This window comes from Anabrus simplex, chromosome 2 (assembly GCF_040414725.1).
Source record: "Anabrus simplex isolate iqAnaSimp1 chromosome 2, ASM4041472v1, whole genome shotgun sequence".
NCBI classification, from domain to species: Eukaryota; Metazoa; Arthropoda; class Insecta; order Orthoptera; family Tettigoniidae; genus Anabrus; species Anabrus simplex.
Window position 1 is genome coordinate 624,765,384 of NC_090266.1, and position 26,597 is coordinate 624,791,980.

A 26,597-nucleotide genomic window follows, 5' to 3' on the forward strand; every position below is an offset into this window, starting at 1 on the left:
CTGTGTAGTTGTGAGTTCGTGCTCGTGCGGGGGGTTCTTAGTTAGAAGAAAAAGTGCAGAAGGATGTACAATGGATCGTCAAATTAAAAAGAAACGTTCCATACGTAAACTCAGGGGGAAAGAACGCAATATTATAATGAGTGTCCTGGATTATTTTTAAAGACTATAAATGTGAGTAGCGCAATCAGTGAAACAGCTTATGCTACAGGTTGTTCCGAAAGAACAATCTATGCTATAAGAAAGGAACACACATATGGTCCTTTGCGAACTCCCGCAAATAAAAAAAAAAAAAAAAAGAGAAGGACGGCAGAAAAATGCAAGGAAAATTAAATATGATGAAACTGTGCAAAGTGGAGTGCATCGGGTGGTTCACTCTCTTTTATTTGCTAACAAACCGCCGACATTGAACGTGATTTTGAGTCGGGTAAATGGAGAAGATTTTTTTGCCACGATTTTCCGAAACTATGTTGTATCGCTTCTTACATGTGCTTCCGTTATTTAAGACGGGGTAATAAAGCAGCTTTCATTGAAACCGATGAAATTATAAATTGGAGGCACAGATATCTCAGGGAGATAAAACGTTTGAGGGCACAAAATAAAGCTATAATTTACACAGATGAATTGTGGATAAATATTGGGCAGACAGTGACAAAAGAATGGAAGGATATGACAGTGAAAAGTGCACGGCAGGCCGCCATTGAAGGGATGAGTTTGAGACTTAGGCCACTGAAAAGCCGAGGACCGCATTTCGCCTAAGTCCACGCGGGTAATGAGCATGGTTTTGTTCCAAATGCTCAACTAACATTTTTATGCCATAAAAACACGGCGGACGCCCACGAGGAAATGACTGGTGAAATTTATGAGAAGTGGTTTTCAGAACAACTGTTGCCGAACACTCCCGAAGGTGCCGTGATCGTGCTGGATAATGCTGCGTCATTCCCGTAAGTTGGAAACTTTGCCGATGGTTTCTTGGCAAAAAGATGACATCGTACAGTGGTTACATAAAAAAAAAAAAATATATATATATATATTTATTTTGAGGACGGGATGCTCAAGCGAGAATTGTTGTCTTCGCTTCTCAGCATAGGGCCCTGTATGATAAGCAGAGAATAGATGAAATGGCAAAAGCGGCAGGTCAGCAGATTCTACGTCTCCCGCCTTATCACTGCGAGTTAAACCCTATTGAGATGGTGTGGTCCCAGGTGAAAAACTACATCCGGTATCATAACGTATCATTAAAAAGAATGATATGGAAAATTTAATAACTGCTGTGTATAAGAACATTACGGTGGACAATTGGGCAAATTACGTGAACGAAGTAAAGAAAAATGAAAGAGATTTGTGGAAAGCAGACAAATTACAGGACGATGTCCACGATGAACAATTTTTAATACGACTTTCTTCATCGTCCGGATCATCCTCAAGTTCATCTCCCGAACCCGGTTCATCCAAAGCGGGAACATCAGGACTTGCAGAAATGATAGAAGGTGTACATCCAATGTCTGAGAGCAACGACAGTGATTAAAGTATGTTGTATTTATTTTAACATCCTACAAATATCAATTAGATTTACATTCAATGTAATGAAATTTGTAACAACAATCCAAATATGACAAACCTTGAGGCAATTGTATAGGCTGATGATGCTTGTGAATAAAAGCGAAACATGTCCCGGTAAATTAGTGTTGTAACATTACAACTTAGCAACACAAACTGTAATTTGTATTGAAAAGGTGGATCAAAATAACCAACAAATTGTTAGTATATCATATCATAGTTCAATACAGGTCTAATAATGAGATTAGTTACATGTAAAGTTAGAATTTCTCGTAATCAGTGGTAAAAAGCTTTCCACTGCCGGAAGGAGAATTTGTCCAACAGTTGAATAATGCCCATTGTGTCTGGAGGAATTTCAACCAGTTCTACTGTTTTGCATGGAGGGATATCTTCAAGACAAGTTGTAACACGGTATGTGGCACACGAATCAAAATGCAGGGCACAGTTTTCTTCAGAGAACGGGAAAAAGGCTTCTCTAAACCATATTTTCAGTTGTTTTCCTAATTTTTCCTGATTTTGTGGCCATGATAACGGTGTTATCAGCTTTAAACTTTTTTTTAATACAGAGGACCAAAGGTTCCAGTCAGCTCCTGCAGTACAATAATTTAGGGAACAAAGAACTGTCCATACTGATTGTTGGAATTACGGTGTATGAATGTAAGAGTGAACTAACTGACTGGGCTATCTTGTACACGTGTGTTTCTCACCTACAAAAGATAGTACTTTTCGACTGCATTTCGGGTAAGAACCCGCTTTGATCAGTGTTTTATGATGATGATGATGATGATGCTTGTTGTTTAAAGGGGCCTAACATCTAAGGTCATCAGCGAATATTAGTGTTTTAAACAGAGGACGGGGTGTAATGGAGAAATCGCTCAAGCCCTTTCCAGAAATTCTTCTGCAGCCTTATTGTTTTTTTTTTCCTTCCTGAACATGTGAACGGGAGGCACTTTTCGTAATTTTCCTACTCACAATTCTGTGTTGTTTCTTGAAACAGCTGATCCAGGCATGAGAAGCAGAGAAATTACTTTTTCTGACGGATAGTTCACGTGCAATTTCCAAAGCCCAGAGCCGTAAATCTTCATCACTTAAATTTCTCCTTCCCCTTCCTGCCTCCTCGAAACGGGAATAGAGTTTTTCGTACATAATTTGTTTATGTTCATTTGGACTTGCTGACATACCAGTATTTTCCAACTGCTTCTTGCACAACTGAAGATATCGCTCCAACTTCACTAATGTATTTGAGGACGTGTGAATGTGATAATCACTCTTTGCCACCTTCGTTAAGCCAGAATTTTACAGCCTTCTTCTTGTACCTCATACTGATGTTTTCTCGCATATTTTTTATGGACTAGGAACATAACTAGAACTGGACGATTTGCATGGCAATGGACTCTTAGAATCACCGTATTTCGGGGAGTCATATTTTAGTATCAAACTCGGACCCGGAACTTTACTTGTGATTGGTACAACATTTTGATGAGTGGAATAACTCTAGTCGCCTTCACTGTCTCCATTGTGTATATCAAGAGAAACCTCAATACATTGCACCCATCTACGATTATTTTCCATCAAATCAGATATTGCCCCATTTCTTTTTTTTTTCGAGCTAATTTCTCTGGAAAACAAAAGGCCTTTTTTACATAAATAACTCATTACAAACTCCACTATGTTAATAGGATTTAAAATGCTGTCCTCTGAGGAACTCATTTTCACCGTCTTGCTTTCTTTAAATCAACCATCAAAAATTGTTATGTTATTGCTGTATGAAGTGAAACACCTTACAGCTGACCAGCACGTGCAACTCAGGTTATCACTGGCCTTGAGTACCTGGGACGTCATGGCTGTCCACTCCAACCAACAGGTACAGGTACGATACTTGCCTTACCTCCCATTGATCTATACCAGAGATTTGCCACATGATTTCAGAGACTTGTAGTTACATTTGGAAGTTGATTTTCTGTACACTGCCTTCTTATAGTACAACAATTGTGTCAAAAAAAAGTCATGATAGGTTTCTACCTGTCTTACCTGATACTTCCCTTGTGATTTCAGAAGCCTTCTTAAAGTATCCTCACCGTAGAGTTTTCTAAAGTTTCCTTGAAGTATGTTCTTTTCACAAGGGAAAAGCCCATTAATCTGGGCTGTGAAAGCATCAGTCTAAAGATTTTGTAACTTTTTCTTCAAAATCCTAAGTTTTGCTGACCACTCTCCACACATTAATGAAAATATACACATTTAGATTGTTTTAGTTGCTAAAGTACAATGTCAACCTAATTCTGGAATGGGAAGAATTCTGCTTACTAACCTCTATCACTGAAGTCATCAATAAGGACAATTTCCTTTAACAGGTGATCTGGCGATCGATTCAGAACACTATGGATAGTTCTTATCAGTGGACTCCAAGCTTCGTTATTAAAAATTATTACAACACTTGCAGTTGGAAGGTTTCTGTCAAACTTTTGTTCCTTACACCTAGAACAGAAATATGAAATGTCACCATTAAAAAATTAATTAATAAATCAGAGATCCACAATGAAATTTATAAATAACAGAACCATGATACACACATACAGACACCCATTTGGATAAAAGATGTTTCAAGAAGGTAAAGACCTGCTTAGGTACAACTCACATTCTATATTATGTCTATAAATTCATACTTTAAGAAATTTTTACAGGTAAACAACATTTAAACAGTGTTACCAATATGTCATCAATAATATACTGATTTCAAATAAATGATATTTTCAGAGTTCTGGGAATACTATTATCAACAAAAACAAAAGATGATTTGTAGTGATGATAAAATATCCAAAAGAATACACATTGCTGTGTTGACCTTTCAAGTACTTCACTGTTTCAGAATATTCAAATAAAATATTTACAAAGGACAATTATGCACCCAAAAAAAGAGAGAGAACGGCAATTTGTAAGGAAGAAAAAGGTAGCACACACATTGAAGAAAAGCAGCAGAATGGCTCGTCAGATTCCGAGATACTCGAGACACGGAGGAGCGCATATGGAAAGGAAAAAAGAAAACAGGAGACGTTGCCTATGTTAAAATTTGGACACTTCCCTGCATCTGAACACAAACTGTTGACCAATTTCCGAGTCCCTCAAGGAGAAGCATTGTTTATCAAAATGAACTGCGAAGCCATGTTTTGCTGAGCTGACATATGAATGAGGATCTGAAGCTCAGTGTTGGGAGTTAATGTACAACTGTCACTCTAATAATAAGATGTATACTCCCAAAGGAATGCAATACGATGTTGACAATCACCTTTCTCCCATATAAACAGTGGATAACTGTTGTTACAAATAATTAGGATTCAACATTGAAGTCAAACCGCATGTCTCTCCCAACTAGGACCCCTCTCACAAAACTCAACCTTGTCATATATATCAACATCTGTAAACATCACAGGGGTCTATTTGAGACCTCCAATGACCTCTTTATTCCAGATCAGTCTGACATTCCCAAAAACTGCATGCTTCCAGAGATCCATAAATCCAATGACCAGGGATATCCCAAAGTATCCAGACAGGTTCATTTCATGGAATCTGTCTTGGGCATTTAATACATGTTTTTGTTTGCATCATCAGATCATAATGGTTTGGTGCAGCTTCCATGCCACCCTATCCTGTGCTCAACTTTTCATTTCTACATAACTGCTACATTCTGCATACACACTAATCTCTTTGTCATATTCATACATTCGTCTACCCCTGCTGTTTTCACTGCCTACACTTCCTTCAAAACCTAATCGAACAACTTTTGGGTGTCTTAGGAGGTGTCCTATCATTCTATCTCTTCTTCTGGTCAAATTTTGCCCAATCGTTCTCATCTCACCAATTTGATTCGGCATCTCTACACCTGTGATTCCATACACCCATTCAACCTTCAGCATTCTTCTGTAACACCACATTTCAAAAGCTTCCATTCTCTTTCTTTCTGAGTTAGTAATCGTCCATGCTTCATTTCAATACAATGCCACACTCCAGACAAAAGTCTTCAAAAACATCTTTCTAATTCCTAAATCAATGTTCAAAGTGAACTAATTTCTTTTAAGGAAGACCTTCCATGCTTGTGCTAGTCTGCATATTATGTCATCCTTATTTTTGCCATCATTATTTATTCTACTACCCAAGTAACAATATTCATCTACTTCCTGTAAGACTTCATTTCCTAATCTAATATTTCCTGCATCACCAGATTTTGTTTCAGTGCACTGTTTTGGATTTACTTATTTTCAACTCATACTTCTTCTCAAGACTGGGTCCATAACCTTCAGGAATTTCTCCAAATTTTTGCACTCAGATAAAATAACAATATCATTGGCAAATCTCACAAGGAACCCTCATGAGCGCAAGGCCGCAGGTGCGATGTCTAGTAAGGGGCATGGTGAATGTGCTGCAGTAACAATCGAGACAGGAAATAATATTAGCTGCTAATGACACACCATGTTCATAGGCGAGTGACAGCAAATGAATGTCTGCTTGGTGCAGAGATCAACCTTCTACAGAATGTATGTATTACACTTCACAAAACGGACTTCATATATGAAGACGGTTTGAAAAGTTCACGGAATCACCGCTAGATGTCAGTGCTAGAGCAACGAGGTTCCCGCGCAATAATCACACATCCTTTCCTTTGTGAGTGAACACGTGGCGCGTCAGTGCTCTGGCTGCAGGAGTGTGGTAGTGACGACTCTTTGTTGTTGTTCCCGCATAGTGATTTGTGACAATGGAAAAAACTGAGATTCGAGCAGTGATTAAATACTTTGTAAAGAAAGGTATGAAAGCAAAGGAAATTCATGCCGACTTTCAGAACACACTGGGGGACTCTGCTCCTTCATTTTCAACTGCTGCCAAGTGGGCCAGCGAGTTTAAATTTGGTCGGAAGAGCTTGGGTGATGATCCGCGTAGTGGACGGCCAAAAAGTGTTACGACCCCAGAATTTATCGCCATTTTCAGTGCAACCAACAAGATTTTTTGTGCCGGTTTGTGACTACAGATGAAACTTGGGTCCAATACTATACCCCAGAGACAAAACAGCAGTCAAAGCAGTGGAAACATGCTGATTCACCACCACCAAAGAAAGCAAAGGCAGTGCGTTCGGCCGGAAAGGTCATGGCCTCAGTTTTCTGGGATGCAAAAGGCATTCTGCTGATAGATTATCTTCCTATTGGCCAAACAATTACAGGGCAATACTATGCAAACCTCCTAGACCAACTACAGGAAAAGATACGTGAAACAAGGCCTGGTTTGGAAAGGAAAAAGGTCATCTTTCATCAGGACAACGCTCCGCCGCACACAACTGTTATTGCCATGGCAAAACTTCATGAACTGGGGTACGAATTGTTGCCACATCCACCTTATTCACCTGATTTGGCACCATCAGACTTTCATCTATTCCCCAAGCTGAAAATTTTCCTCGGTGGACGGAGATTTTCTACAAGGGAAGAACTGACAGCCGAATTGGAGAGGTATTTTGCAGGCCTGGAGGAATCTTATTTCCGAGATGGGATCAAGGCATTGGAACATCGCTGGACCAAATGCATTAGTCTACAGGGAGACTATGTTGAAAAATAAAAGCAGTTCCACCGAGGTAAGATACTTAATTCTAGTACATTCCGAGAACTTTTCAAAGCACCTACATATGTGTTCACAGAAAGTTCAAAATAAACCTTTAACTTGCAGCATGAGCACTGAATGAAAAATAATGCGCCACAGTGATCTCAAAAGTTAGCGCCAGAAAGTTCAAAGGTGAACGCCCTAGGAGTTATAAATAGTTCAGGATGATCAGAGGGGTATCCACTCTTACAGAATTCATAGTTAATCATATTGATACAACGTGGTGACGAGAACTGATGGACAGTGATAGCATGCAACTGAATGCGAACCAATCTGTCGAGCAGTTTATTGTGAAACTGGCTATACTTCATGGCATAGCTGCACGTGGTGTGATAGTATGTTTTGTGGGCACGAGAAAAACGAGACATCCAGAGGTTGAATTTGTCCCATGGTTCCAGGTGGTATGAACTGCCCCAACTTTTCAGGAGGGATGGTTTTCTCTAACACAGTATGATTTTTATAGGCAGACCAACAGTCAAGGAACAGCACGTTATTTTCACCAGCTAAGTTAGGGGCCAAACCAGTGTTCATATACCATAGCTCTAGTTCTGGTAAGCATATTTTCCCACTCGTGCTTAGTGTGACATAAACATTCCCTACTGCCCTTGCTAGATTCCTAACATCCGACAAAATCATTGGAGGCAAACGACCTCCAACTGTTTGCAGCATAATAAATAACTTCCCAGTCAATTTGCCATCCATACTAACAGCAGGTATACGAATGCATTAGGGCACTGATGTTCGTTGCTCGTGTTTATAACTCTCTTGGTACCTAAATGCCAGGGTGCCTTTCGTATGTATTTCCGATCGGTGCTGAAATCAAATTCTGCACTAAATCTACAAATGCTTGAGCTGATTCTGCAGTTTGCTGGGAAATGTCAAGTTGCCGCTTTGTTTGGAATCTCGTTATTCTGAGTCGTCCAATTTTGTAGCTCCGACTGAAGTTGTGCAACCATTCACTACACTGCATGAAATCACTGTAACCTACGTCCTGGGCGATTTGATGCCTATAATGTAGTAAGTCACTATAATGCATATCGTATAACTTGTCTTGAGCATCCTTGAATTTTGCAAACAACAATCTTTTCAAACAGGTTTGCCTTATTCTCCCTTTACAAACTATGAATCTCATGTCAAATCTGTATCAATGGTTGAACTTCAAACTATTTTGATCCTCCTAGTCAATACTATATATTTTATGTCCAATTAAGACAAAACTTCACACATAAATAGACATGTTTCGACCTGGCATTGGGTCATCCTCAGTAAGGCATGTATAATGAATTAAAAACATAGGAAACACACAAAATTAAATGTTAGTTTAAATATTTTTAAAAAAAGCATGATGAAAGTTTTAAAAAACTTAAATATTGAGAGTTAAAAGTCTTGAGCTGGAGGTCTTTCTGTTTCAATGCTTTTCTTTGGTGTGGTTCAACTGGTAAATAACGTAGGCTTAGATGTTGTGTTCCGACATGGGCTGATTTACATAAGCATTATTGAAGTTGAACCGTCTAATTTTTAGTCTACAAAATGGATAATACAAATCGTATTAAGGTTGAAAAATGGTGACTAACAGGAATAACATTTAGATTAAGTTATGAAGAACGAAAATTAACTTACGTTACGTGGCCCGGCTGTATCATCCGTGTTCTCGGACTATGGAGTCCAGGTCTCGACTGACTTGCTACCACAGTCGAGACGCAAAATGTGTTGTTACAAGGAAGTGGACTGGGGAAATGGGGCGGGGCGGGGCTTGTGGGAGAATGGGAGTGTGCGGAATAATGGGGGAGGTGACTGAAACAGAGTGTAATAATTGCGAGTTCTAATCTTCCAGTTTTTTACTACAAATGATTGGAATAAAAGTTTTGTACAATTTTGTAAGACGTTGTTCTCCCTTGAAACACCATAGTTCTTCTAATGCATCGCATGGTCATATTGCTGCAGACTTATTCAAAATCCGTAACTGTTTTTTTACTATACTGTGGGTGGTCATTCATGTAATTATGTCTAATATCCGCTTGCTGGACAGTGACAGTTCTTTACTTCGTTTCACTGGAGCCAGGAATTTTGGCTCCGACATGCACGATAAATTACATGCCTGGACATCTATTTCTATTTCAATTTTACCTGTATCATCATCAGTGCAATCCATACATGCAGTGTCTACATAGTCAACAGTATACGACACTACACATTCCACTAACACATCTTGCAAGAACACTAATATGTCATGTGCCACTTCCTACTCACTCTGCAAAATGTTTTGCATTCCTTTCTGATGGAATGTCAAAGTCTGCAAATGTTGCTGTTGATATAAGGCAATGTTTGCTTTGTTTATGGTTGCCATTGCACTAATTTATATCAATACTACTAGCACTATATCACTGTTGTGATGTACGTGTCGACTGTGCCGTTCAACTGCGACTCATAGCCTAAAGCTCTGTTTTTCTTTTAAGAAATAAACTTCATTTTTATCCGTATTGAACTGAGATTACTTTTTTTTGCTATTTTGTTTTATGTCGCACCGACACAGATAGGTCTTATGGCGACGATGGGATAGGAAAGGCCTAGGAATGGGAAAGAAGCAGCCGTGGCCTTAATTAAGGTACAGCCCCAGCATTTTGCCTGGTGTGAAAATGGGAAACCATGGAAAACCATGAACTGAGATTACAAACCTTTAAAAAGTTTTAGGGTCCACCTTATTCAGTACTATACAATTTGTTGTGTAGATATAAATTACAATATATTACGTTTATTCTGAACCAGTTTCGACGCTATACTGCGTCATCAGCTGAACAGAGGCAATGGAAAATTGGCAACCATATAAATATTATCAACATTAACCTTATCACAAGTTAAGATCTTAGAACACAATTAAATGAATTTAAACAGATAAAGTGTTTTTCATTTCTCAACAAGTCGAAGACTTGCGGGTCTCTTGTACCAAATTACTGAAACCGTATACGATCAGATTTGCTATAATTGTTGTGACATTACGGTAAGCTCAAATTAAAATTCACACATATTTATAAAATAGTTCTGTTCATAAAACTCTTTGTGCTTAACTAAATACTCTTCATAATTCTGCATATAGTGCCAACATAAACAGATTACAAGAAGTTATGTAGTGTCCTTTTTAACAGCAGTAAATGAGCCTGATGAGGTGGAAACATATAAATGAAGTCCTTAAGCTATTAACAAGAACTAAGTTTCCCAGTTCAAATGCGGAACCTGTGAATAATAAGAAAATATAATAGTTATAATATCGTGTCCAATAACGTAAGTGTTTATATGACTAACCTCAAAAGGTCGTTGACTGAGCGAAGCGTATTGAAGCACTATGAGCAACAATCCGATTGAGTTCAAGTGCCCACAGTGGGTCGGGACTGGAGAGGAGGAATAGCGGTAAGTGGGAGGAGAGACTGAGGAACGGTAGTGTAAGGGGGATCCGGGGGGCGTTGTGGAAGAAAGGAATAGTGAGCAAAACTATTACGCATAGCATGAAAAACCAAACTATTGGCTGGGACATGTACGTTTTTAAAAAAATGCAATAAGAAAATCAAATAGAACTTTAGATTTTTTGGAAAACTCAATTAAGGTTTAGATTGAAATACTGATCTAAGTGTATATAGCAACATTCTGTAACATCAAGCAAAGTTCCTTTACCTAAAATCTCCAGGATCTCAATGTCTTGGTCTATAGTTGGTAATTTGTGTTTTAGTTCATGTATATGCTGGCCTACCGTGGAAAACTTGTTATACTTTACGGCATTAACATGTTCTCTATATCTGATCTTAAAGTTGCGTCCTGTTTGACCCAGATGAGTGCTGCCACAGTCATTACACAGAAACCTTTATACACCCGATTTGGAATGAGAACTGGAACTATTAATTGAGGATGAATTATGCAGTACTTTAGCGTTACTACTATTCGAGAGTCTCCAATTGCCTAGTTACAATGTAAAGAAGTTTCTACAACTACATAGTGCCAAAGATATGTTATTCTGGATATTACAGTGTGTTGCACAATGTTACATTGGATTATACATCATATACACAAGAAATAATAAATGATATACTATTAATTATGTGTTCTTACATTAAATAAACTCATTAATATATGTACAGTAGTGTGTCCCTTAAAAGGGGTGACTTTTTTTTTGAAATGCATACCCCGTTATTGTGTTTATTAGTCTATTATTTACCCAAGTACAAAATTTCAACTTACTACATTAATTTTAACCCGTGCTGACGGGGCATAAAACTTTTAGAAAATAGCTGCTTAAAGTGTCTCTTAAATGTAGTTGTAGATGATCACTCAAAACAATTATTTTAGTGAAATATAAATGAAAACAGAAATGTATATAATGCTCTTCCTGTAAGTAAAAAACAAAGATACAATTTTTATAGTTATTCATTTGGATATTTCCTCTTCAAAGTCTCTTTTTTACAGTCTGGGTAAATTTTTCTACGTTCTTGCATACAATGTATTTTTTTGCTAGGGGCTTTACGTCGCACCAACACAGATAGGTCTTATGGTGATGATGGGATAGGAAAGGCACAGGAGTTGGAAGGAAGCGGCCGTGGCCTTAATTAAGGTCCAGCACCAGCATTTGCCTGGTGTGAAAATGGGAAACCACGGAAAACCATCTTCAGGGCTGCCGACAGTGGGGCTTGAACCCACTATCTACCGGATGCAAGCTCACAGCCGCGCGCCTCTACGCGCATGGCCAACTCGCCCGGTACACACAATGTAATAAGAAGTGCTTCTGTTCTTCATATGTAGTAATCAAACCATGAAAGTCTGTCATTAGTTTAACAGCTCTTTCAGCTGTGTCATTAACTGCTTTTCAGGTAGAAACCTTCTTTTTAGCTTTGACAAACGCCACATTGTCTTTCCATGAAGATACAATTTCTTGAAGGAAATCACTGTCAAGTTTCAGTCGTGAAAATAAATCTTTACTCTTGACAGAAACAAAATCGCTCAAAGATTTCCCTAAAACAAGATAAAAAAATACTTGTAGTGCCTACAAATAAAAGAAATAAGTTCTAAATTAAATACCAGATTAAACACTACTAGTCTACTTCGTACCATATAAAGAGCCAGACATCTCTTCTTTCGATGGAACGTATCACCTTCTGGAATCACCAAAGCTTTCTTTTTGTAAGTTTTCTACAATGTTTCCTTGGTATGCTCAGCACCATCATCATCAAAAATTGAAAGGATGTCTACTTCCTCTGAGAAGTACTACAAGTGTTGACTGAACTTGTTTAAAGCCGCATTGGAAACCAACTTGTCAACTTTCTCGTAATCTTTTAACATCTTTAAAAAACAAAAATCTTGATTTAGCGCTTTTATCGCCAAACTGCATCCAAGCCAGTGCTTCACGTAAACTGCCACAATGAATCAATATACATCTTGTAAAGCTTGTTTGTCCTTAGCGCTCATTTTAAACTGGGACTGTATTAAACACATTTTTAAGGAGTAAATAGCTTTTGCCATCCATCGTGCTTGATGCACTGCACCAGGAGGTCTGATTTTTATTTTATTTTTAATGTCTCCACCCAGGAAAACAATAGCGAGCTCAATGAGCCCATGATAATCATCTCGTACAGTCGATTTTGCCAGCTCATTGTTAAAAAACGTCACCAATTCAATAATATTTGCCTCACAGAGATGTTGGACAAAATCAGTGCACAGCTCGATGGCACTAGGATTAATATTCTTCCAGTTGTCTAAACTTTTTGAACAGCGGAATATCAGGACTGCTAGTGATCTGTTGGATCTTTGATTCAAACACAGTTTTGAGCACCAATTCGTAAATATGATGGCAGCAAGGAAAGAGTAACAACTCTCTTTCTAGTTTTTGCTCTAAAAGCATACAAGTACCTTATCATCCAAGTTTCGTTGGCTGAACGGTCAGCGTACTGGCCTTCGGTTCAGAGGGTCCCGGGTTCGATTCCCGGCTGGGTCGGGGATTTTAACCTTAATTGGTTAATTCCAATGCCACGGGGGCTGGATGTATGTGTTGTCTTCATCATCATTTCATCCTCATCATGACGCGCAGGTCGCCTACAGGCGTCCAATAGAAAGACCTGCACCTGGCGAGCACTAAAAGCCATACGACATTTCATTTCATCCAGGTTCCAGTCTTGAAGGGCATTTGATACTGCTTTTGCTTGCTCTTTGCCGGAAGAGTTGTGTAACTTCGGCACAGCAAGAAGTTGCTCTTCCTCATCATATGAAATAATAATTGGCAGGTGTTCTTCTTTAGAACTTCTTACGTCCATCCCAATGAACAGTAACTATTTTGGGCATGTTATTCTGAAAATCGCATTTAATGGATCCTGCTCTATTTTTTCTCATTTGTGTTCGAATGTGTTGAATAGAAGATTTGTTGATCGGGTAATTGTCAGAACTAAGACCAAATGCTTCTACTACAGACTGAATTATATAAACAGAATCTCTGAAGCTTAGTTGACATCTGTCTAAAGTTGCAAATAATTTAGATGTGATAAAATCTTTTCTTCCTCTTCTTGTCGACGCAGCTAAAGAGCTTACAGATTGAGATGTGGATGGCAGAGATTCTTCCAGACTTTCTTCAGAGCTTGTAGATTGTTCTTCTATGTCTTCATGTGTATCAAAGTTCTGTAAAGTTGCAGATTCCAATGAGCTCATGGAAGGCATTTGCTTTAGTCTCTTTTTATCTTCTGTGAATTTTCTCAGCCTGGCCCATTCTTCAATTTCAGCCAACATTTTGTCCACACCTTCTAAGCAAAAATATTTTATCTTCTTCCAATTTTATTCTTGCATGAGCATCAGCATGTGCGATATCGATTCAAGTTGAAAGTTCTCCTCGCAGCGCCTATGTAAATCCTGAATCTTCTTGCTATTTTTTGGCAGTTCTTGCCAGACCTGATAAAGATCCACTAAATTCTTAACACAATTAGGCACAGCTCTAGTATGTATTCTAGCCTTTTTCCAGAATATATTGCTCTCCTGAATGACATGTTTTGCACTTTCACTAACAGTCAACTTAACCTCACGTATGTTGAAAAATACAACTGCGAGAACTTAAAGATAACATGGTAATTTTGCGCCTCCTATTTGGTGATTTACTTCACCAACCAAGAAAATACTTTTTTTATTGCTCCTTAGTTCCACTGACATCTTTGAAATATAAAACAATCCATGTTAGCTACCCGATAAGCGAAAACTAAGTGACAATAGCAATGAGAGCGCGCCACTGTTGTGACGCAACTTGTATGGACATGTTTGCGCGAGAGTCGGCACGGGCTGCACTGTTCCAAATAGGAAACCAATTGTTTTGGGGTGTTTTAGGCCCAAATGAATAAAACAATAACCTATGCATTGCAAAATTAAAACTTTGAAAAATAAGGGACACCCTAATGTACAGTAGATGTTTCATGACATAACCTCACAAATAATAGGATCGTTCGTACATAACTATGTAAATAATAACAATACTAATAAATGGATGTAAACACTTCATAGCCATACCTCAAAGTTATAATAATAATAATAATAATAATAGCAGAAATTCCCAAATCAGCAGGCCCAAATACTATAAAAGAATTCACCGGTATCATCCAAGAGATTTGGGAAACAGAACAAATTCCAGAAGATTGGAAAAGTGCACTAATTCATCCTTTACATAAGAAAGGAGACAGAACAGACGTAAATAACTACAGGGGAATCTCATTGGTATCTGTTGCCTACAAAATTTTATCTCAGTGCCTTCTCGATAGAGCCCAACAGCAACTAGAACCAAAAATTGGAGAATATCAAGCAGGTTTCAGACCAGGCCGTTCATGTCCAGAGCAAATTTTGAACCTACTGTAAAGTTAATCCTAGGGCATCAGAGAATTTGTAGCAAAAATGTAGTTTGTACTTTTGTTGATTTCAAAAAGGCCTATGATTCAGTTGATCGTCAATCACTGTTTCAGATATTAAAAGAACAGGGTCTAGACCGGAAAACACTCGCAATTGTAAAAGAGACATTGACAGACACAAAATCTAAGGTTAAATTCTTGGGGGAAATCTCAGACCCTTTTCCGATCAAAACAGGAGTAAGACAGGGAGATGGGCTCTCTCCACTACTCTTCAACTGCGTCCTTGAAAAGGTAATACAGGAATGGCGCAAACAGAAGTCTGTCCTCAAGATTGACCAACCAATCACTCTTGGTAGGGGCAAATTAGCAGTAGACTGCCTAGCATTTGCAGACGATCTGGCAATCTTAACTCGTGACGTTTCAACAGCCGTAAACCAGAACAAACTCCTGAAGGAAACAGCGGAAAAAGTCGGCCTCCAAATATCGTTTGAAAAAACTGAATACATGACCTGCAACAAAGAAGCCCCTAAATTCATGGAGACAAAATATGGCAAAATAAAACGGGTCCAGCAATTCAAATATCTCGGTGAAATAATTCAGGAGAATGGAATGGAAACAAAAGCCAATGAAGTTAGATGCCAAAAAATGGAAACTGCGTATAGACTCACCCAAAATATCTATAACAAAAAGCGCCTCTCCAAGCATGCAAAACTAAGACACTATAATACAGTTATAAAACCAGAATGCCTCTATGGATCAGAGACACTAATTTTGAACAGGAAAACTGATCTAGAAAATATTCAGAAAAAGGAACGCAAGATCATTAGAAAAATTTTAGGCCCAAAACTCGTAGATGAACAGTACCGCCTTAGAGGGAAACAGGAAATCAAACAATTTTCTAACATTCACAGTGACATCAGAAAACGCAGATTAAGATTCTTTGGACATATAAAAAGAATGAACCCAGATAGACTTACCAAGCAAATAGTTGAATTTTATGAAAACCGAAGTAAAGCCAAAACGGACACAATAAAATGGATTGGCGAAATTAAAACAGATCTCAAACTGGCAGGAATTACACCTGAAGACATCCAAAGCCGGGTTATCTTCAGAACCAAAGTTCATAAGTGGCAAGTTGACCAGGAGGAAAAACCAAAGAAGAAGACCGGAACAACATGGTCTCAAGAGAGAAAAGAAGCACACAGCAAACGAATGAAGGAAGTGTGGGCACAAAGAAAGGCAAATGCCTGTCTCTAAGTACTTTGCGTAGTCCTAATAATAATAATAATAATAATAATAATAATAATTAATATTTGCATTATTTACCCGTGGGTTAAAGAATAATGTTTCAAACTTATATTAGTCTATTACACTTGCACCAAGCCGTCGTTTGCGGTGTGTGAACCAAGCATTAGCATGGACTAAGGTATGATTAGTGTAGAATTCAACTCGCCAACTTCTGTTTTGACTTCTTCGTCCCAGTCCAAATTCTTCATATAGAACTGCACTACTGTGGTAGGCATTGGCTTAGTGTCTATTTTGACAACAATAACTCATTGACTATGTTGCCATATATTCTTATTCATTATTAAACCTACTCTTGCATCTACCAAGTTTGATTTTGTGTTGATAATTCTGTAGTTACCTGACCAAAAATACGGCTCATCTTGTCCTTGCACTTCATTTATAGTGTATCTTTCATGTGTATTAATTGGAGCATAGCACTAATAATAATCTGTCTAATCATTTAGCTTTGTTGGTAATCTTTGAGTACAGTAGTTCTTGCAGATTTCAAACTTGCAATTTTCATTTCTGTTTGTGATTAGTAGTGACATACGGTATTGGTATTGTAATTAGGATACGTCTGAACGTAGTTTAAAATTATTGTGGCGTATTGTACAGTAGTATATGAGTAATATCTTATTAGAAATTAGCGTGCTTATTTTATTATTGTAAAATATTTGTGTAGTATAGTAGAGTTAACCATAGAAACTCATTTTTTTTTTTTTTTTTTTTTGCTAGGGGCTTTACGTCGCACCGACACAGATAGGTCTTATGGCGACGATGGGATGGGAAAGGCCTAGGAGTTGGAAGGAAGCGGCCGTGGCCTTAATTAAGGTACAGCCCCAGCATTTGCCTGGTGTGAAAATGGGAAACCACGGAAAACCATTTTCAGGGCTGCCGATAGTGGGATTCGAACCTACTATCTCCCGGATATAGAAACTCTTACCAGAATTCTGTTGTTGTAATTAGGATAGGCTTAACTGCAGTTTAGAATTATATAACTATTGTGTACTCCTTTCGGTATTCAGTAATTAACAGCAGTTTTTATCCTGTCAGGGTGTTGTATGATAAAAATAGAGTATGACTAACTAGCATTGTAGTGTAATAGTATATCAACTGCCTTATTGTTGTGTGATCTTTGAGTATTATCCTAGACAATATTTCTTTCTGATCAATTCTTTTTGCACATAACAAAACATTACTAAGTTATTTTATTTTTCCCTTTTCTTTTAATTTTTTCCGTAAAGAATTGCTAACGAGTGCAAGTGTAGGAAATCTCAGTGTGGCAAGGCACTGAGGGGTATGAGGGAGGAGTTGGGGAGTTTGAGGGAGATAATTAGGATTCTCAGAGAAGACAGTAAGGAAGGTAGGCCTCCCTCAAACAATGCACAGGTTACAGTAGGTGTAAAAGAGGGATGGGAAGGAAAGGGGGGAATTGTAGAAGACAGGTGGTCTAATGTTCTATGGGGAAGGAGATTGCAGGCTAAGGGCTCTATTCAGGATCAGAATACAGGACAGGTGTTTGTGAGAAATCAGTATGAGTCACTCCACATAGAACAACAGAGGGAAGATGAGGAACAGAGAACTCTTGCTGAGATGTGTGGAAGTAAGAGGAAGGGAAAATGTAGGAAAGGGAAATGTAGAGTAGAGGATAGGAAAAGACAGGTGGAACAGGGTCATGGGAGGGAGAAAATGGAGGAGGAAGTAGCTTCTGCAGCAATCACAAAAGATAGGGCTGACCAGGAAGGGAGGGGATCAAATGAGGTGGGTAGGTTTGAGGCTCTGGTCATGGGGGATTCCATCGTTAAACATGTGGGGAAAGTGTGTGGAGGAATGGGAACCAGGGTAGAGTGTTATCCAGGAATTAGGTGAGGCAGATGTTGAGGAAAGTAGAAGAGAAGGAAGGGGGGAAAGGAGAAGGTGGTAGTGTTTCACATTGGTACCATCAACGTACGGCAAGCTGGTATAATTTGTAATAACAAAGTTTTTATTCTAATCAACCTGTTCAATACATTAGTGAGATTAGTCACTTGCAAGCTGGTATAAGTACCAACATAGTGGGGGATGTGTGGGATCTGGTAAATGAAGCACGGGTGCAGTTTAAGGAAGCGGAGATCATTATCAGTGGAATACTGTGTAGGAGAGATACTAAGTGGAGGGTCATTGGGGATTTAAATCAGACTATGGAGTGGGTATGTGGGAAACTAGGAGTGAGATTTCTAGATCCAAATGGGTGGGTAGGAGATAGGGATCTGGGCTCAGATGGCCTTCACTTAAACTTCAGTGGTTCGTATAAGTTAGGAAATATGTCTGGAAGCATAATAGGGAGGTACATTCAGGGAAACGGGGTGATGTAGGGACCGGTGATAAGGGTACAGGGATCTGGAAGTCAAGTAGAGATGACATAAAAATGTTAGTGTAGAACTGTAGAAGTATTGTAAAGAAAGGAACAGAATTAAGTAATTTAATAGATATATACTTCAGACATTGTAATAGGAGTTGAATCATGGCTGAGAAATGATATAATGGATGCAGAAATTTTCTCACGGTACTGGAGTGTGTATCGCAGAGATAGGATAGGAATGGTGGGAGGGGGAGTATTCATTCTCATAAAAGAAGAATTCCTAAGCTACGAAAAAGGTTCTTTTTTCTAGGAGCTATACGTTGCACCGATACAGATAGGTCTTATGGCGACGATGGGATAGGAAATGCCTAGGAGATGGAAGGAAGCAGCCTTGGCCTTAGTTAACGAACATCCCCACCATTTGCCTGGTGCGAAAATGGGAAACAACTGAAAACCATCTTCAGGGCTGTCGACAGTGGGATTCGAACACACTATCTCCCGGATGCAAGCTCACAGCCGCGCGCCTCCACGACGAAAAAGTTAAAGATGACAAACATGAAATTCTAGGGGTAAGGCTCATTTCTAAGAATAATAGGCAATTTGATGTCTTTGGAGTGTACAGACCAGGAAAGGGTAGCGCTAACACAGATTCAGAATTACTTGATAAGATAATCAACTATGTAGAAACGACATGGAAAGGAATGTGACTGTAGCGGGAGTTCGGAATTTACCAAATATCAACTGGGAAGGAAATGCGAACGACAGGAAACATGACCAACAAATGGCAAATGAGTTAATATGGGAAGGACAGCTGCTTCAGAAAGTGATGGAACCAACTAGAGGGAAGAATATCCTGCACGTTGTGCTGGTAAAACAAGATGAGCTCTATAGAGAAACCAAAGTAATAGATGGTATTAGTGATCATGCAGCTGTTTTTGTCGTACTTAAAAATAAATGTGATAGAAGGGAAGGTCTTAAAAATAGGACTATTAGGCAGTACCATATGGCTGATAAAGCAGGCATGAGGCAGTTTTTGAAAAGTAATTATGATAGGTGGAAAACGGTAAATAAAAATGTAAACAGACTCTGGGATCGGTTTAAAGCAATTGTTGAGGAATGTGAAAATAGGTTTGTACCTTTAAAGGTGGTAAGGAATGGTAAAGAACCACCGTATTATAATAGAGAAATAGACTAAGGAGGAGGAGCAGATTGGAAAGAAATAAGAGTTAGAAATGGCTGTGGAAGTAAGGAGATATTGCAGGAACTTACTAGGAAAATAAATCTAGCAAAGAAGTCAGCTAAGGATAACATGATGGCGAGCATAATTGGCAGTCATACAAATTTCAGTGAAAAATGCAAGGGTATGTATAGGTACTTTAAGGCAGAAACAGGTCCCAAGAAGGACACTGCAGGAATCATTAATGAACAATGGGTGTGTGTATGTGAGGACCTTCAAAGGCAGTATTCAGTCAGTAGTATGTAAAGGTTGTTGGTTACAATGGTAATGTCCAAATAGAGGAGGTGACTAATGCTAACGAAGTATTAAAATTTACATATGATAAGAATGACATTTACAATAAGATACAAAAGTTGAAAACTAGAAAAGCGGCTGGAATTGATGAGATTTCTGGGGATATACTGAAGACAATGGGTTGGGATATAGTACCATATCTGAAGTACTTATTTGATTATTGTTTGGTTGAAGGAGCTATACCAAATGAATGGATAGTCGCTACAGTAGCCCCTGTGTATAAAGGAAAGGGTGAGAGACAAAAAGCTGAAAATTACAGGCCAGTAAGTTTGACATTCATTGCATGTAAGCTTTGGAGAGGCACTCTTTCTGATTATATTAGACATGTTTGCAAAATTAATAACTGGTTCAACAGAAGGCAGTTCGGTTTTAGGAAAGATTTTTCCACTGAAGCTCAACTTGTAGGATTCCAGCAAGATATAGCAGATATCTTGGATTCAGGAGGTCAAATCGACTGTATCGTGATTGACCTGTCTAAAGCATTTGATAGAGTGGATCATGGGAGACTGGCAGAAATGAGCGCAAATGGACTAGACAAAAGAGTGACTGAATGGGTGGCTATATTTCCAGAAATCAGATCTCAGAGAATTAGAGTAGGCAAAGCTTTATCTGACCCTGTAATAATTAAAAGGGGAATTCCTCAAGGCAGTGTTACTGGACCTTTATGTTTTCTTATATATATATATAAACTAGCAAGATACCCATGCTTCGCTACGGTATTATAATGAAATTTATAATTAATGCTTAACGTTTCATATATAATCCGCTGAAATTCGCGATCTAACTCATTTTCTGAGAGAATCCGCCAAAATTCATGATGGTGACTCATTTTCTGAAAGATTACGGTAAAGTTCCTCCCATTTTCAATCCTTATTTCCAGCAATCGATTTCGAACTTCCCAGGCTAGGTCCAGGTATTCCACCTCGTCAATTGGGTCCCTAAATCTTTGCCATCTTTTCCTATAAGCATTTTTAATATGGATCAAATCCTTGAGGAGAACCGGCGTGGTGTCGTCTTGGGTGCATTGGGGGTACTGAACCCGCAGCCGGACTGTAATCGTAGTCATTACCTGGCCAGTACCCGTTTCCAGCGCGGTCCGCATATTTTGACGACGGTCCAGAACATTATTATTATTATTATTATTATTAGGGTGGATGATATTAGTCGAATTTACGTTATTATTATTATTATTATTATTATTATTATTATTATTATTATTGATGGTCTGGAACCCGCAGCAAGATGCAAGACCGCTACTTGGTGGTAAATTACATCTGCTGCCATTGTTATTGCTGACAATGTGACTAGCACTATCGTCACGCGTAGGCAAGTGCGCGAGATTTCTGGCGACACGAATGATATACTCATACCTGCCAACTTTACAAAACCAAAAATCAGGAGATTTGGATGCAAAAATCGGGGAAAATCAGGAGCTACAATTGGTCGAAACTGCTTATTCTAAACGACTTGTGCAATACAGTACTATGATATATTTATAACACTTATAGTCTCAAAGCCCGACTGCTGCTATACGAGGCTACAGGGCTACATCTACATTACCTCACAGAAAGTATGTGAGTGACATGATTGGCTTCTGATAAGCCTTCCGAAAATAGTATGAACTCATGTTCCACACGTGTGAATCGGTCATGAACTCAGATGCCATTGCTTAGTAAATGCATAGATTACGGTAATATATTGCATCAAGTGCCTGCGCAATTATGTGAAGCTCAATGCTATTTGTATCAAATAACTAGCTGTTGTACCCAAGCTTCGCTACAGAATTCTCAGAAAGACTGTCCTTATAGATTTCCCAACTGAAGTCAACATACCGTAGGTCATTACAATAACGTCAGTATGAATGTCACGATTAAAAGTAATGCTGTCATATGAAATATTCGATAAAATGGAAAACAGCACATTTTCTCACTTTTAACGAAAAGTACTACAGTAATACCAATATAATGGTCCGTTATTGGACATTATAAATTTTCCAGCTAACTCATTCTTGCTTGCCTGCGTTTCGCCCTCATGTGCTAAGTTGGGCTTGTCAGTTTGGACTTGGCACACCTCCCAAGACGCAAGGCTAGTGCATACCGTGGAGGCCACTGCATAGGCTACTTGAAGCCACCAGCAGTGCCAATGCACTATGAGAACTATGTCTCATTTCCAAAAATTGATGCCTGCCTGGCTATCAGATGATGTAGATGTTGATTCCCATAGGGAACTTAAAATATTTGTCCTGAATGAGTAAATTTATAATACCAATATAATGGTCCATTATTGGACATTATAAATTTTCCAGCTAACTCATTCTTGATTGCCTGTGTTTCGCCCTCGTGTGCTAAGTTGGGCTCGTCAGTTGGGACTTGGCACACCTCCCAAGACGCAAGGCTAGGAAAATTTATAATGTCCAATAACAGACCATTATATTGGTATTATAAATTTACTCATTCAGGACAAATATTTTAAGTTCCCGATGGGAATCAACATCTACATCATCTGATAGCCAGGCAGGCATCAATTTTTGCAAATGAGACATAGCTCTCATAGTGCATTGGCACTGCTGGTGGCTTCAAGTAGCCTATGCAGTGGCCTCCACGGTATGCACTAGCCTTGCGTCTTGGGAGGTGTGCCAAGTCCCAACTGACGAGCCCAACTTAGCACACGAGGGCGAAACGTAGGCAACCAAGAATGAGTTGGCTGGAAAATTTATATTGTCCAATAACGGACCATTATATTGGTATTATAAATTTACTCATTCAGGACAAATATTTTAAGTTCCCTATGGGAATCAACATCTACATCATCTGATAGCCAGGCAGGCATCAATTTTTGCAAATGAGACATAGCTCCCATAGTGCATTGGTACTGCTGGTGGCTTCAAGTAGCCTATGCAGTGGCCTCCATGGTATGCACTAGCCTTGCGTCTTGGGAGGTGTGCCAAGTCCCAACTGACGAGCCCAACTTAGCACACGAGGGCGAAACGCAGGCAACCAAGAATGAGTTAGCTGGAAAATTTATAATGTCCAATAACGGGCCATTATATTGTTATTATAAATTTACTCATTCAGGACAAATATTTTAAGTTCCCTATGGGAATCAACATCTACATCAAGTACTATGGTGTCGATCTAACAGTTCAAAGTTCTAGAGCTAGAACGACCAGACCCCAGACAGCCGCAAAATACTCCTGTGTCATTATTCCATTGAAGTGTGCACACTGCTCATTCCAATCACTGCCTCAGAGAAGGCATCAAAAAGCTGGAATACTATGATGATCCAGTGTGTTACATACCAGCAGTATCAGAAAATTTATGAACCAGAGAAATAGCATGCTTAAGAAGAGAGAGATCTAACCCCCCAGCTACTTCCTGCCAATATTCAGGCAGGCTGATATACTCGATACGCAGCAGTAATCCCATCTATTGGAGATAAATGCCAGCACATCATAACAAACAATGGTCAATGTAATGTTATTGTTGATCAATTCTATGAGCTTTCTGTATTGCAGGCCTTCACATTTAGTTTTCTTCTGACTCTGCGATATTACAGCATCTTATGTAAAGTGAGTCCTTTCTTCACGACTCCCTCTTGTGCTATTATTTAAGTAATTGTCCCTTCATGACTTTTTTGTCATTCTTATAATCATCTTCACAATTGAATCACCATCACCACCAATATTATTATAGTCGGTGTGGTAAAACTGAATAAGACATAAATAACCAGACATTGTACTCTCTATAACTTTTGTTATGTACTGTAGTAGTTTTCAATATGGCCAATAAGATAGGTAATTAAAAATTAAATTTTTGGCACCTTCCCCTAAACTACCATTTCGAACACGGCGAACAAAATGAATTATAGCGTAGACTGTAGTTCCTTACTTCCCAACTTCACATACCGATTTTCATTAAATTCTGTTCACCCATTTCTCGTACTTCGGCGCTGATATGGATTTGGAAACAAAAATCCAAATTCATGAATATATCTATCATATCCGGTACGGTAAAAATGTATAAGACGTAAATGATACCATTTCATTCAGCGTGAATACAATTATTTATGGCCTAGATTGTAGCGACTTATTCCCCGACTTTATATACCGAATTTTGTTAAATTCTCTTCAGCCGTTTTCTCGTGATGGGCGTACATATATACAGACAGACATTACGGAAAATTAAAACGCGCATTTCTCCTTGTTACTGTGATCACGACCGGTACAGAAATATCATTCATTTTAAATTCTGAGCAATGTACAGACACTCTTATTTATATTGAGATAAATTAAAATTAGTCAGAAATGGCTCCAAAAATTTCTAAAAAAAGTAACTAGTCGTTATCATTGAAATTCTGTCACCGAATTACTAAAAAAGAATCCATATCTAGCGACTAGAATCTGAATCTCCAGAATCGACTAGACTGATGTGAACGAACACGAACATAGCACGCGAGAACGAGAGATTGACAATCGATATATGCGTCGCGATATTCAGGTTTCAATAATCATCGCACATTCCCACACATTTCTCGCATTAATAAACGTCGATATTTCGTTTGAACGCGGCCAATGAGTGAAGGACTTCCGGCCACAAGCTGAAATGGCGGGATTTGAAAACAAATGTTTGAAGTTCACCAAAAAATAAGCAAAAATCGGGAGAAATAATAGAATAATCGGGAGGCGGGAAAAACTGTGGAAAACGGGAGTCTCCCACCTAAATCGGGAAAGTTGGTAGGTATGTTACTTCCGTGCATTATTGACCTCATTACAGAAGTGAACAACTGCACGGTCAAGCTCATTCCTATTGTTTATTTCAAATGTGTTTAAATTTTCATTTATATGCCAGGAAAATACGTACCACTGCGGTCTAAATGAAGGCCATCTAGATCCTAATGGGTGGGTAGGAGATAGGGATCTGCGCTCAGATGGCCTTCATTTAAACCGCAGTGGTACGTATGAGTTAGGAAATTTGTTTGGAAGGGTAATAGGGAGGTACATTCAGGGAAACGGGATGGCCTAGGGAGTGGTGATAAAGGAACAGGGAACTGGAAATCAAGTAGGGATGACATAAAATTGTTAGTGTTGAACTGTAGAAGTATTGTAAAGACAGGAATAGAATTAAGTTAATAAATTAGGTAATTTAATAGATATATATTTACCAGATATTGTAATAGGAGTTGAATCATGGCTGAGAAATGATATAATGGATGCAGAAATTTTCTCACGGCACTGGAGTGTGTATTGTATTGATAGGATAGGAAGGGTGGGAGGGAGGGGGAATGTTCATTCTGGTGAAAGAAGAATTTGTAAGCTACGAAAATGTTAAAGATGAGACACATGAAATTCTAGGTGTAAGGCTCATTTCTAAAGATAATAGGCAACTTGATATATTTGGAGTGTACAGATCGGGAAAGGGTAGCACTGACGCGGATTCGGAATTATTTGATAGGATAGTCAGCTATGTGGGAAACGACATGGAAAGAAATGTGATTGTAGCGGGAGATCTGAATTTGCCAGATGTCAATTGGGAAGGAAATGCGAACGACAGGAAGCATGACCAACAAATGGCAAATAAGTTAATATGGGAAGGACAGCTGATTCAGAAAGTGATGGAACCAACCAGAGGGAAAAATATCCTGGATGTCGTGCTGATAAAACCAGATGAGCTCTATAGGGAAAATGAAGTAATAGATGATATTAGTGATCATGAAGCTGTTTTTGTGGTAGTTAAAAATAAATGTGATAGAAAGGAAGGTCTTAAAAGTAGGACTGTTAGGCAGTACCATATGGCTGATAAAGCAGGCATGAGGCAGTTTCTAAAAAGTAACTAATCGGTGGAAAATGGTAAATAAAAACGTAAACAGACTCTGGGATGGGTTTAAAGAAATTGTTGAGGAATGCGAAAACAGGTTTGTACCATTAAGAGTGGTAAGGAATGGTAGAGACTTATTATAATATAGAAAGAAAGAGACTAAGAAGGAGGTGCAGACTGGAAAGAAATAGAGTTAGAAATGGCTATGGAAGTAAGGAGAAATTGAAGGAACTTACTAGAAAATTGAATCTAGCAGAGAAGACAGCTAAGGATAACATGATGGCAAGCATAATTGGCAGTCATACGAATTTTAGTGAAAAATGGAAGGGTATGTATAGGTATTTTAAGGCAAGAAGGACATTCCACGAAAAATTAATGAACAAGGGGAGTGTGTATGTGAGGATCTTCAAAAGGCAGAAGTATTCAGGCAGCAGTATGTAAAGACTGTTGGTTACAAGGATAATGTCGAGATAGAGGAGGAGACTAAGGCCAAAGAAGTAATAAAATTTACATATGATAACAATGACATTTACAATAAGATACAAAAGTTGAAAACTAGAAGAGCAGCTGGAATTGAT

At 38.6% G+C, this 26,597-nt stretch overlaps 1 protein-coding gene across 1 annotated transcript in view; it reads right to left on the bottom strand.

Annotated features, from left to right (window-relative positions):
* Pgant1 (Polypeptide N-Acetylgalactosaminyltransferase 1) overlaps positions 1–26,597 on the bottom strand; it is a 245,305-nt gene that overhangs the window by 149,665 nt on the left and 69,043 nt on the right. Inside the window, exon 2 of the mRNA XM_067139267.2 lies at positions 3,866–4,032. Within this exon, the coding sequence (XP_066995368.2) occupies positions 3,866–4,032 (167 nt within the window). The remainder of the gene's footprint in view (positions 1–3,865; positions 4,033–26,597) is intronic.